Source organism: Artemia franciscana, chromosome 15, assembly GCF_032884065.1.
Source record: "Artemia franciscana chromosome 15, ASM3288406v1, whole genome shotgun sequence".
In the NCBI taxonomy this organism is placed as follows: domain Eukaryota; kingdom Metazoa; phylum Arthropoda; class Branchiopoda; order Anostraca; family Artemiidae; genus Artemia; species Artemia franciscana.
The window spans coordinates 24,670,522-24,683,603 of NC_088877.1; the positions used below are offsets into that span (position 1 = coordinate 24,670,522).

At 36.4% G+C, this 13,082-nt stretch overlaps 1 protein-coding gene and 1 long non-coding RNA gene across 3 annotated transcripts in view; one reads left to right on the plus strand and one right to left on the minus strand.

Annotated features, from left to right (window-relative positions):
* Positions 1-6,579, minus strand: part of LOC136036234 (uncharacterized) — a 120,382-nt gene extending 113,803 nt beyond the window's left edge. The window contains exon 1 of the long non-coding RNA XR_010619670.1: positions 6,467-6,579. This is a non-coding gene — a long non-coding RNA (uncharacterized LOC136036234). The remainder of the gene's footprint in view (positions 1-6,466) is intronic.
* The window catches only part of LOC136036232 (phenoloxidase-activating factor 2-like), a 123,437-nt gene that overhangs the window by 82,789 nt on the left and 27,566 nt on the right, over positions 1-13,082 (plus strand). For both annotated transcript variants that reach the window (XM_065718329.1, XM_065718330.1), the window contains exon 5: positions 6,781-7,076. In XM_065718329.1, the coding sequence (XP_065574401.1) occupies positions 6,781-7,076 (296 nt within the window). The remainder of the gene's footprint in view (positions 1-6,780; positions 7,077-13,082) is intronic.

Below are 13,082 nucleotides of genomic sequence, written 5' to 3' on the forward strand. Positions count from 1 at the left end.
TACTATTGAGCCGGGTCGCTCCTTACTACAGTTCGTTACCACGAACTGTTTGATATTTTCTGATAACATTCTCTAAAGCATTACTCAACAAGCTGTTGTTCTTCAAATATAAGCATATTTCAGTAATCGATTTTCCATTCTGCATGTCAGTTATTGCAGTCATAGGAAACGTAAAACATTTAATCAGCCTAGCATGCGCGAACAGAAAATCTCCTTGCGTGCAATAGTTTATTTCATAGAATCCATTTCCTGAAACATAATATTAGAAATAGATTGCTGGTCCTACTGTATAGGGTGCAATTCCATTGGATGGAAATGGCCCTTTCAAAGCCTATCGGGGACAAAAATCATTAGAATATAAAGCTTCCCTGAGAAAAAAGCCTTGATAGAATATGAAATCCTGTAGAAAAAAAACGCTTTGATAAAAAAGGAAATGAAATCTCTTAAAGTATTATGTGACATCCCACGTGCACATCGTCAATACGTAGCACCAATGTGGACGCTGCCATTACGTAACACCCACATGTAATATTGCGTTACTTCCCCCTTGTGTACCGTCATTACGTAGCGCTGTGGTGTCATCATGTAACATCCAACGTGCTCCCCGTCATTATGTAGCACCCACATGTAAGATGTGTTGAATTACCCGTGTTTATCGTCATTACGTAAGATCCCACGTGTGCGCTGCCATTACGTGACATATCATGTGTGCGCCGCCATTACATAGCACTCACGTCTGTGCAATCTTCAGTTACAAGCGGGGATTTCCCCTTGGGGCCCTGAAGTCTAGCATGCCACGCGAGATTGTCATTCCCGCGAAATCTACTAAGTCACGTAAGATTACATCACTCCCAATAAATCTAGCAGAGTCACGCAAGATTGTGTTACCCCTAACTCCTAGGACGTAACGTACGTCTGCGTCTCCTAGAAAACATTCCCTATGACGCGCACCTACGTCCTGAGGGGGTCGGCGTTCAACTTAAATTGTTAAAGGAAGAAAGAAGTAAAGGGTACAGGTCTCTTTAAAAGCCTCATGCCCTCACTACCGGCGACATAAGAGCCTGTTATCTTGTTATATACATGTAGGAAGAAAGGAGCAGTGATTTGGGTCCCTTTAAAGGCCTTGTGCTACTGCTGTCGCTTCTCTGAGAAGCACCTGGCTTGTTCATAGCATTGCTCTTGATTGTCAGTTGTTTCATATTAGACCATATTTTAGCTATAAATGATCGTTTCTACTACTACTACTACTACTAATAACTCACTGCAGCACCAAGCCGCCTGAGGCCAACACAGCTACGCACGCTCCTCCTCCAACCTAATCTATTTAAAGCCTCCCTCTCTACACCCTCCCAGAAAGTTCCCATTTCCTTTAAATCTTTATTTATGACATCCTCCCAACCCAGACAAGGACGACCTACTTTCCGTGTAGCCCCAGACGGTTGGCCAAAAAGGACAATCTTCGGTAATCTGTCATTCTTCATCCGTAGAACGTGGCCTATCCATCTCAACCTTTCTTTCATTATAGCCCTAGAAAGCGGGATTGAACCTACTGTTTGAAATACGGTCAGTCAGCCGGGTACCCAGAGCAATCCGTAGGCAATTTCTCTGGAAAACATCTAGTAAATTTTCATCTGCTTTTCGGAGTGCCCATGCTTCAGAGCCTTTTTTGACCACTGTCATCACTGTAGCTTCCAATATTCTAATCTTGGTTTGTAGACTTATGTTTCTATTCTTCCAAACTTTTTTTAACTGTGAAAAAACACCCTGAGCCTTAGCTATTCTACTTTTAACATCTTCTCTGCTCCCACCATCTTTACTAATAATTAAATAAAATAAAAAAACAAGTTTTTTTAACTGAAAGTAAGGAGCGACATTAAAACTTAAAACGAACAGAAATTACTTCGTATATGAAAGAGGCTGCTTCCTCATCAACGCCCCGCTCTTTACGCTAAAGTTTGACTCTGTCTCTCAATTCTTCTTTTTAAAACAGTAAAAAACTTAAGCGTAAAGAGCGGGGCGTTGATGAGGAAGCAGCCTCTTTCATATACGAAGTAATTTCTGTTCGTTTTAAGTTTTAATGTCGCTCCTTACTTTCAGTTAAAAAAACTTGTTTTTTTTTATTTAATTTCTGAACGTTTTTGAATCAATGCATGTTTTGATTTTGGCTCTCCGCAGAGGAATAATTAAAACGAAATTTGTATTTTTTTTTTTTTTTTGGCTAAATGGCTTTCTCATAATTTTGACGAATGATTTTGAGAAAAAAAGAGCGGAGGAGGAAGCCTAGTTGCCCTCCGATTTTTTGGTTAATTAGAAAGGCAACTAGAACTTTTAATTTTTTACGAATATTTTTATTAGTAAAAGATTTACGTAACTTATAAATTAGCTTACGTAAAGAACTTTTGTATTCTCATATTTTATTACATATATGAGGGGGTTTGCCCCCTTGTCAGATCCTCGCTCTTTACACTAAAGCTTAAATTTTGTCCCAATTCATTAAGAATGACCCCAGAATCGCAAAAGCCGTAGAATAAATAGTTGAAATTACTAAAAATACTTTAGCGTAAAGAGCAAGGTATTAGGAGGAGGTGAGCCCCTGAAATGGGCAATAATTTCTGTTTGTTTAAAGTTTTAATGCTGTTCCTTACTTCCAGCTGAAAGAACTTTTTCATATTTATTTTTTCATTGTTTTTTTTTAAATAATGCTAGTAAATCCTGCGCTCCCTTCATGGAGATTTTCTTCCCGCATGACAAATTATCGATGGAAAGTTCCCCCAGCATATCTCCCTCTTCTCAACCCCTCCCCCAACCAAAAAAATCCTCCTGAAAACGCCTGTACACTTCCCAATAACCATTACTATATGTAAGCATTGGTCAAAGTTTTTAACTTGTAGCCCCTCCCATGGGGACTGTGGGGGAGTCAGTCGTCCCCAAAGACATATTTATAAGATTTTTCGACTACGTTGAATAAAATGGCTATCTCAGAATTTTGATCCGTTGACTTTGGGAAAATAATTAGCGTGGGAGGGGGCCTAGGTGCCCTCCAATTTTTTGGTCACTTAAAAAGGGCACTATAACTTTTCATTTCCGTTAGAATGAGCCCTCTTGCAACATTCTAGGAGAACTGGGTCGATACGATCACCCCTGGGGAAAAAAAACAACAAAAAAACATTTAAACATGCATCCATGATCTGTCTTCTGGCAAAAAATACAAAATTCCACATTTTTGTAGATAGGAGCTTGAAACTTTTTCAGTAGGGTTCTCTGATACGCTGAATCTGATGGTGTGATTTTAATTAAGATTCTATGACTTAGGGGGTGTTTCCCCCTATTTTCTAAAATAAGACAAATTTTCTCAGGCTCGTAACTTTTGATGGGTAAGACTAAAGTTGATGAAACTTATATATTTAAAATCAGCATTAAAATGCGATTCTTTTGATGTAGGTAGTGGTCCATTTCTTAGAGTTTTGGTTACTATTGAGCCGGGTCGCTCCTTACTACAGTTCGTTACCACGAACGTTTGATACTACCAAGGTAACTGAAGCTCCTAACCTGATCAATCTTTTTGTTACCTAATGCCACCTGTTCATCTTCACTTATTCCTAGCCTTAGTGACTTAGTCTTCTTAACATTAATTTTCAAGCCTATTTTAGCACCCTGAACTCGTAAAACCTCTAAAAATTCATTCATTTTGCTCACACTTTCATCTAATATGCTTAAATCATCAGCATAATCTAAGTCCAAGAGCGTTCTTCCTCCCCATTTGATTCCATGGTCTCCAATTGCCTTTCCTGTGCTCCTTAAGACGAAGTCCATCAAAATGATCCATATAAAGGGGGATAGAACACAACCCTGCTTAACTCCTGATTTAATACAAAACCAGTTGCTAACCTCATTTCCTACCTTAACCGCAGTAGTATTATTCTCGTACATAGCGCAAATCACTTTAATGTATTTTTCTGGTATACCATATAACGATAAGACCTTTATTAACGCTCTTCTATCAACAGAATCGAAAGCTTGCTCATAATCGATGATGGTTTCCAGCTCTGAAAACCAAAGAAAATTGAAATTACCCAAAGAATTAAACTAAAAAGGGTCTAGTAAAAAAGAAAATATTTTCCTTTCGAGTATAGGACACTTAAATAAGTTGAAATGAAACTAATTGCTCTCTAAAAAGCTCATGAAGACTAAAGTTGATTTTCCTGTTAAGCTACAAAAACGTTACACAAACTGCATTGTGGAGTCTGTTAGACAGGTTTCTACGTACCTGTAAGTGATTTCAAGATGTTCTTTTACCGAGGTTTAGTCCTCAAAGAATACACGAGATATCAGCCTCCTAGCATAACCCAGTAATACAAAAAGAACAAAAAACTTAGCGCTAGTGTCTGAGAGACCCCACCCTGCCAGTTTAGGGTTAAACTTTTGAATGTAATTCCTAGAACATGACACTGTTATCTGACCGTAGACTAATGTGATCTGGGATTTTGAAAAAAGGCAGAAGAACAAACAAAAAGTATTGGCCGCCTCTTTGCCATGTTGTTTCGAAAGATTGGCACAAAGTTTTGCATAACCAGGACCTCCTTTTGCTGGGTTCGTTTCAAAAGATTGGCGCTAAGTTTGAAATAACCAGGCATAACAGATTAAAATGTTGACCTATTACTAATCCAAGCACACTTAAACGGACCATGTGAGTGTCCTGGTGCAAGCCACGACACGCGCAATTTTTTTTACTGTAGAGCTGAAAATCACTGCGTAGCACGCAAAATTAGGTAATTTTAGCACTTTAGGAACTGACCGCTGTGACAACTCTGTACGCAACACCACCTCGTGGTATTTCAAATAAGATTAATGAAAAGAACCAAGATATATTACCAATATAACTTCATCCTCCCCTCCATCACAGAACCGCTGCCCCCTCCGCCCCCAAAGAAAAGATGCTGCCTACGCCCATGACTGAAACCAACATAAAACAGCTCCTACAGACTTTATACAGTGACCAGGGTTTATGCAATGGCAGTTCTGGCATCTCTTGCACCGGGGACAAAATTTTGATTAGCGTCCTCCTCCTGTCTCCCACAAAATTTTCAGGCCAAGTTTTGACAAAATTTTCATTTATGGAAAAAATCATTTTCAATTTATTAATTAAGTAACAATTTTATTGTTTTATATTTTTAATTTATTATTTGATTATTTAATTATTATGAAATGTTTTCATTTAATTATCTTAACCATTATTATTTCGTTATTTTTTTGTCTTTTTTAGTTTTTTTCTAGAAATAATCTGAATATGCATCGTTTGAAATTGCAAATGATGTTTTGAAATTTTCCAAGTTTCCTTTCAGTTAGCTCATAATCTTCTACTTGTGTCATACGACATACCTATTTCATGTTGTCCCCCCCCCCCAACTTCCTGGGTAGGTCTTGCCAGAAAATTAGATAGCCATAGTCATTGAAAATTAGATGTTCAGATTTTAATAACGCACCCATTATTCATAGCAAGCGGGCATTAGTTATATTTTCTAGATTTTATGTTTAATCCCTAACATATTTTTATGCTTGAACGCTAGGTACTTATGTGTTATATAATGCACATTCGAGAACTTGTATCGCGAACATGACACTATACTCGGTTGTCACGGTGTTTATACCAGACAATTAGCTTCGGCTCGGTGTGAAACTACATTGTAGCTATATTTTAGTTAAATATTTAGTTGGTATTTTGGTTAGGTTAGGTTAGTTTAGGCTACGTATTTATTATTATACGCTCTGGGCGGCCCCCCTTCCATAATTCTTTGTAGTGGTTTTCACAATTTTGTTACTAATGTATTGTATTTTCATCATGTTCTGTTTTATTTCATTGGCATTCACCAAACTTCACTTCCCGAGTGTATATTATATAACCCATAAGTACCGAATGATATTTGGAAATCGCCATGATCGATCAACCGCTGAATTTTGATTACGAACATTTTAAGATTTTGCTCTAATAAATATCTTCAGTTTTTGATTATGTCTGTAATCTAAATGTGCATTCCCAGGAAAAATAATTTAATAGCTAACGATTTTAAATTGTTAACCTGAAAAAATCCAGATGCCCAGCGTTTTAAACCGTTCTCCGTAAGAATCATCTGATGCCCTCTACCTCTTATCGAGGGTTAGACCCCTGCCCTCTCCACTTTATATATAGTAAATTAAAAAACGAAATAATTTATCACAGTAAGTAAATGCTTCTATTTGTCACTGCACTGTTATTCTGTTGCGAGAAAAAGTAAAACCCCGTTCAGTTGTTTTAATTGCGAAATGGATTTTCCTGATGTTGCTTTGTTTTGAAGGCTATCAGAAAGAATATACTCGTGCTGATCGTAGATCGTGACTGACCCTTAAAACGCATATGGTAATATCTTGAATTCTTAAAAAGGGGAAAAACGTAACAAATATGGCTTTAGAGTTTTGAATTAAGACTAACCTTGCGTTCTAACCAGGCTAACTTAGAAATGAAGATCTTGTAATGAACTTCTGAACATTCCTGCTGAAATTTTCGCTTAAGAACACAATTTTAGATACCATATAAAAAACGAATAATCTCATTTTGTTTAAGTTCTAGATTACCTGGGACAGCAAGCATAACCACTATAATGAACTTCTGAATATTCATGGTGAAATTTCCGCTTAAGAAATACAATTTTCTGCAATGAACTAGAACATTCATGATGAAATTTTTGCTTCAGAATACAATTTATGTACCTTATAAAAAAATCTAATAATCTCATTTTGTTTAAGTTCTAGTCTATCTGGGACAGCAAATATAACTGATGTTCTCAAAGTTCGTCTCGGTGAATATGACGTGAGCACTACTTCAGAACCACTTCGACACGAAGAATTTGATGTTTCACACATCATTGTGAACCCACTCTTCAATAACCTAACTCTTGCAAATGACATTGCTCTTGTGAGGTTAGCCAAGCGAGCCAGACGTAGGCCTAATATTGATGTTGCTTGTATTCCAGCAAGGGGCGAAGTTGTTGAAAGAGAAGGTACTAAGTGCTATATCACCGGATGGGGAAGAAAATCTGAAGGTAATTAAATATTAGTAAAATCATATACTTAAATTAAAAACATAATTTAAAATTTAATTTACATAACTTCAAAAATATAGTTTAAAACATTTTAATATAAAAAATAAAAAATTAAAAAAAACGTAATTAAAATAATAATACATATAATTATTAGTAAAAAAAAATATGATCTAGATATATTTTATGAAGTTTCAATATAGTTAAAAAGGAAAAAATCTCAAGGTAAATAAAACATAAATCTGATAGATTCCACGAAGTCGTAGAGCTCACTAAATATACTGTTTGGGCGCTAGAATCTAAATGTCACATGTGATCATCTCATACCTCCAGAGGACTATGATGCATCTAAGAACAGTTTATAACCGTAGTTCATAAAACAAAAATTTATTTCTAACATTTTAGGTGGTGACTTAATTTTTTAACTGCCCCAACTCATGCCGTCAGTTTCAACAGCAGTGGCGATTTTTGCTGCTACGCCAAAGAGTATGGGTAACTAATAAGAGAGGAATCTGGCATTAGTGTCGAAAAAATCCACCACCACCATCTCGCGTTTCTTAGCATTTTTTTCAAAATGTGTAATTGTGCGTTCTCTTAGATACTGACATCAGATACTTAATACTACACTGATTTTCCGAATCATTCTAATTCTGTATTAATATTAGAGTAAACAAAATATCAAGAAACGCAAAAATTTAATATACAATTAAAATAAATTATTTTATGCAAAAAATTAAATTAATCCTAAAGAAAATTTAGGAACTTCATGTCTTGCTACTGTTCATATGCAAGAACTGTTTTCATATGCAGAAACTTAATATACAAAAACTGTTTTTGTTGCCTTTAGCGGAGTGAATAAGAGTAAATATATTTCTGTCATAGATTGATGTATCCTTTGAAAAATCTGTACCTTTTCACACAAGGTGTGATATCAACACACATTTAGGAGAAGCTACTATCCCGTACCGTAAATTTCGAAAAAGGGTTTTTTGGATGTTTTCATTCAAAAATCGAAAAATACCAAAATTTCCCCCTAGATGTTTAAAAATATATCCTGCAGTTTCATGAGATGGTGCAACTGCTTTGTATCCCTCCCGACCTTTCAAGTTTCTAAAAAAAAATTTAGTTTTATCAATATTTGTCATATAATCCGTTATTTGCCATTTTCATACACTCCCTCCCCCCAAAAAAATATGTGTTCCCCTTCGAGTAATTCCTGCCAATATTTCTTGTGTGATGCGAAAACATGCAAAATAGTCCCCCCACTAAATCTCTAAAATTACTTATTTTCACAGTTTCAAACAATGACGACAGCTGTAAAGAAGTTCCCAACTTTGTCTGCATACTGTCTTCACCCAAGTAAACATTCAGTCCCCAAAATCCTCCAAGATACTAAAAATTGACATTCACCACTTGGTTGACGCAAAAATTAAATTGGAATTTTGACATTTTAAACCGGATATTTTGAAATAAAAATACTTTTTTATGTCTTCTTCATATTTGATAAAAATAGAAGCAAAATTATAAGTCAGAGCGATAATTTAGAATTGTTTGAGATTAGTTTCAGTTTAGCCTGTCCTGTTCTCAGCTAAACAATATAAATAACTAAACTTTTACTACATTAGTTTGAAAAATTTTATTTATTTGATTTTTAAAGTCACTTCCACTTTAAATGCGTTTTTCAACCCCTTCCCCTTACTGCTTTGTCAAAACCCTATGCCAGATTCAGAAGTTTGACGATAATTTTTGGTCAAATCGGTATTGTTTGACATTATGATAAACAACAACTAATGCTATCACTATTACCAACAACTCACTGCAGCACAAAATTGCCTGAGGGCAACACAGCTACGCACGCTTCTGCTGTACCTCAATCTATCCATACTTTACTCTTTACCCCCTCCAGTGAAGTTCCAATTTCCCTTACATTATTCCTAATGACCTCTTTCCACTCCGTTAGGGGACGACTTGTGTTTTGCTCGGTCCCAGATGGATGGCAAAGAGGGACGATCTTTGGCAATCTGACATCCTTTATTCGTAAAAGGTGCCCTAGCCATCTCAACATTTCTTTCTTTATAACCCTAAGAAGTGGGATGGAACCGTATTTTTTGTTTTTTGACATACCGGCAGTCAAACGGGTACCTAGAACTCTCTGTAGGGAACTCCTCTTGAGCACATTCAAACAAATTTTGCTCAGCCTTTCGAAGCAACCACGTTTTAGACAGGGGTTTAATTTTCTGTAGGGCAGGAGGGCAACTATCCCTCCCCAAGACCCCTTTTTGCCGCCCAACTCAAATTTAGTGTCCTCAAAAATCTTGTCAAAACTAAGACAGGCCTACATAATTCAAACATCCACAGAAACAGATCGGTTTTCTTTAGTATACCTTTACCTTCATGGTACTATTCGGCTCATTTTCAATTTTTAACTTGTTTTTGTCAAAATCTGTCTTGTTAGGTAGTACTGGTCTTTGGACGGTAATTGACGACTGTCATTAATGTGGCTTCCAATATTCAAGTCTTGATTCGTAAACTTATCTTCCTATTCTTGCAAGCTTTTTTTCAACAGTGTAAAATCACCCTGGGCCTTGGCTATTCGACTTTTTACATCTTCAAGGCATCCCCCTTAAAATGCTACCCAGATAACTGAAGCTATCGGCTTTCTCGCTATAATCTATTTCTAGGAGACTTTCACCTCCCTATGAAAAATAAATACAAAAAGATAATACAAACCATTAAAACCACAAAAAGCTTTAAACCTTAAACTTGTTGTAACAATATTAATTGCATAAGTGCTTTTACATTTGAATGTCTGTAAATTCATGGGAGTCGTATTTTCTTCAAAACGCTGTGAAAAAAAAAAATTCAAGGGGCTTTCACATTGTTAAATTACGCCTGTCACATTGTCTTGAAGGTAACTGCCTATTGTGTCATAAGGGTAAACGGATTGTTGGATTTTTTTTTCACAAAAGGTATGAAACTAAAAAACAGACTTGAACGCTATTTTACACTTCACTGTGGTTTAATGTAATTAGTTTCGCTTTGGCATTTGAGAATAATTACAATAATTCAGAATTAGCCAAGTTGTGTTAAATGGAATTTTAAATACAAATTTTCGATTTCGCCAAGCGCTGCCTTTCTACCTATGTTAAGGGAAAAACATTTGGCATAAATATTTAGCCATTCATTAAACATGTATATTTCATTTACAGATAAATTATTATAAAGGGAATCTGACAGAAACTTTGCAAAGTTACTTGTCTTCTTTCTATCAAACAGTTCGTGGTAACGAATGTAGTAAGGAGCGTTCCTGCTCAATAGTAACTAAAACTCTAAAAAAAAGAATTTTGATAACAATAGGTACATCAAAAGAATTGTATTTTTATGCTTATTTTAAATATATAAGTTCCATCAAGTTTAGTCTTACCCATCAAAATTACGAGCCGGATAAAATTTGCCTTATTTTAGAAAATAGGGGGAAACACCCCTTAAACGTCATAGAATCTTAACGAAAATCAAGCCATCAGATTCAGCGTATCAGAGAACTCTATTGTAGAACTTTTAAGATTTTATCTACAAAAATGTGAAATTTTGTATTTTTTGCCAGAAGACGGATCACGGATGCGTATTTTTCTTTTTTTCCCAGGGGTGATCGTATCAATCCAGGGGTCCTAGAATGTCGAAAGAGGACTCATTCTAACGGGAACTAAAAGTTCTAGGGCCCTTTTTAAGTGACCAAAAAACATGAGGGCACCTCGGCCCCCTCCTACGCTCATTTTTCCCGAAATCTCCGGATCAAAATTTTGAGATAGCCATTTTGTTCAGCATAGTCGAAAAACCTAATACCTATGTCTTTGGGGACGACTTAATCCCCCAAAGTCCCTGGGGGAGGGGCTGCAAGTTACAAACTTTAACCATTGGTTACATATAGTTATGGTTATTGGGAAGTGTACAGACGTTGTCAGGGGGATTTTTGCGTTGGGGGGAGGGGTTACATTGGAGTATTATTCAATGGAGAAATTTATCTGAGGGAAGAGAATTTCCATGAAGGGGGTGCTGGGTTTTCTAGCATTATTTTAAAGAAACAGTGAGAAAATAAATAAAAACAAGTTTTTTTCAACTGGAAGTAAGGAGCAGCATTAAAACTTAAAGCGAATAGAAATTAATGTATATAAGGGGATTCGTCTTCTAGTCAATACTTCGCTCATTACGCTAAAGTATTTTTAGTAATTTCAGCTATTTATTCTACGGCCTTTGTGATTCAGGGATCATTCTTAAAGAATTTGGAAAAAAAAAATTCAAGCTTTAGCGTAAAGAGCTAGGTATTGACGAGGGGGTGAGCCCCCTCATATACGTAATAATAATATACAAATATAAAAGTCCATTATGTAAGTTATGTTTATTTATTACTAATGAAAACATTCGTAAAAAAAAATTCTAATTGCCTTTTTAAGTAACCGAAAATTGGAGGCAACTAGGCCTCCTCTCCCACCCCTTTTTATATAAAAATCGTCCGATCAAGACTATGAGAAAGCCATTTAGCCAAAAAAATTTAATATGCAAATTTCGTTTTAATTATTTATGAGGTCAGCCAAAATCAAAACATGCATTAATTCAAAAACGTTCAGAAATTAAATTAAAAAACAAGTTTTATTAACTGCAAGTAAGGAGCGACATCAAAACTTAAAACGAACAGTAATTATTCCGTATTATATACACAGATATGAAAGGATTTGTCCTCTCCTCAACGCCTCTCTCTTTACGCTAAAGTTTTTCATTGTTTTAAAAAGTAGAGTTGTGAGAAAGAGTCAAACTTTTTCGGAAAGAGCGAGGCGTTTTGGAGGGGACAACCCCTTTCATGTACGGAATAATTTCTGTTCGTTTTAATGTCGCTCCTTACTTGCAGTTAAAGAACTTGTTTTTATGGCACTTGGTATTAACCAAGCGACATATAGCGATCTCAAATTCTGTCGGTCTGTCGGTCTTTCCCGGTTTTGCTACTTTAGGCACTTCTAGGAAAGCTAGGACGATAAAATTTGGCAAGCGTATCAGGGACCGGACCACATTAAATGAGAAATAACCGTTTTCCCAATTTCAACATCTGGAGGGGGGGGGGGCGGTTCATTCGGAAAAAATAGAAAAAATGAAGTATTTTTAACTTACGAACGGGTGATGGGATCTTAATGAAATTTGATGTTTGGAAGGATATCGTGTCTCAGAGCTGTTATTTTAAATCCTGACCAGATTCGGTGACATTGGGGGGAGCAGGACGGGGGAACCTAAAATCTTAGAAAACGCTTAGAGTGGAGGGATCGGGATGAAACTTGGTGGGAAAAATAAGCACAAATCCTAGATACGTGATTGACATGAACGGAACGGATCCGCTCTCTTTGGGGTAGTGGGGGGAGGGTTAATTCTGAAAAAATTAGAATAAATGAGGTATTTTTAACTTACGAACATGTGATCGGATCTCAATGAAATTTGATATTTAGAAGGATTTCGTGTGCCGAAGCATTATTTTAAATCTCGACCGGATCTGGTGAAACTGGGGGGAGTTTGAGGGGGAGGGAACCTAAAATACTGGAAAACGCTTAGAGTGGAGGGATCGGGATGAAACTTGGTAGAAAAATAAGCAGAAGTCCTAGATACGTGATTGACATAATTGGAATGGATCCGCTCTATTTGGGGGATTTGGGGGTAGGGTTAATTCTGAAAAATTAGAAAAAATGACGTATTTTTAACTTACGAAGGACTGATCGGATCTTCATGAAACTTCACATTTAGAAGGACCTCGTAACTTAGATCTCTTATTTTAAATCCCAACTGGATCCAGTGTTCTGGGGGGCAGTTGGGTGAGGGACCGGAAATCTTAGAAAATACTTAAAGCGGAGAGATCAAGATGAAACTGGATGGGAAGAATAAAAACAAGTCCAAGATACGTGACTGACATAACCGACCGGATCCATTCTCTTTGGTAGAGTGGGGGGGGTAATTCGAAAAAATTAGAAAAAT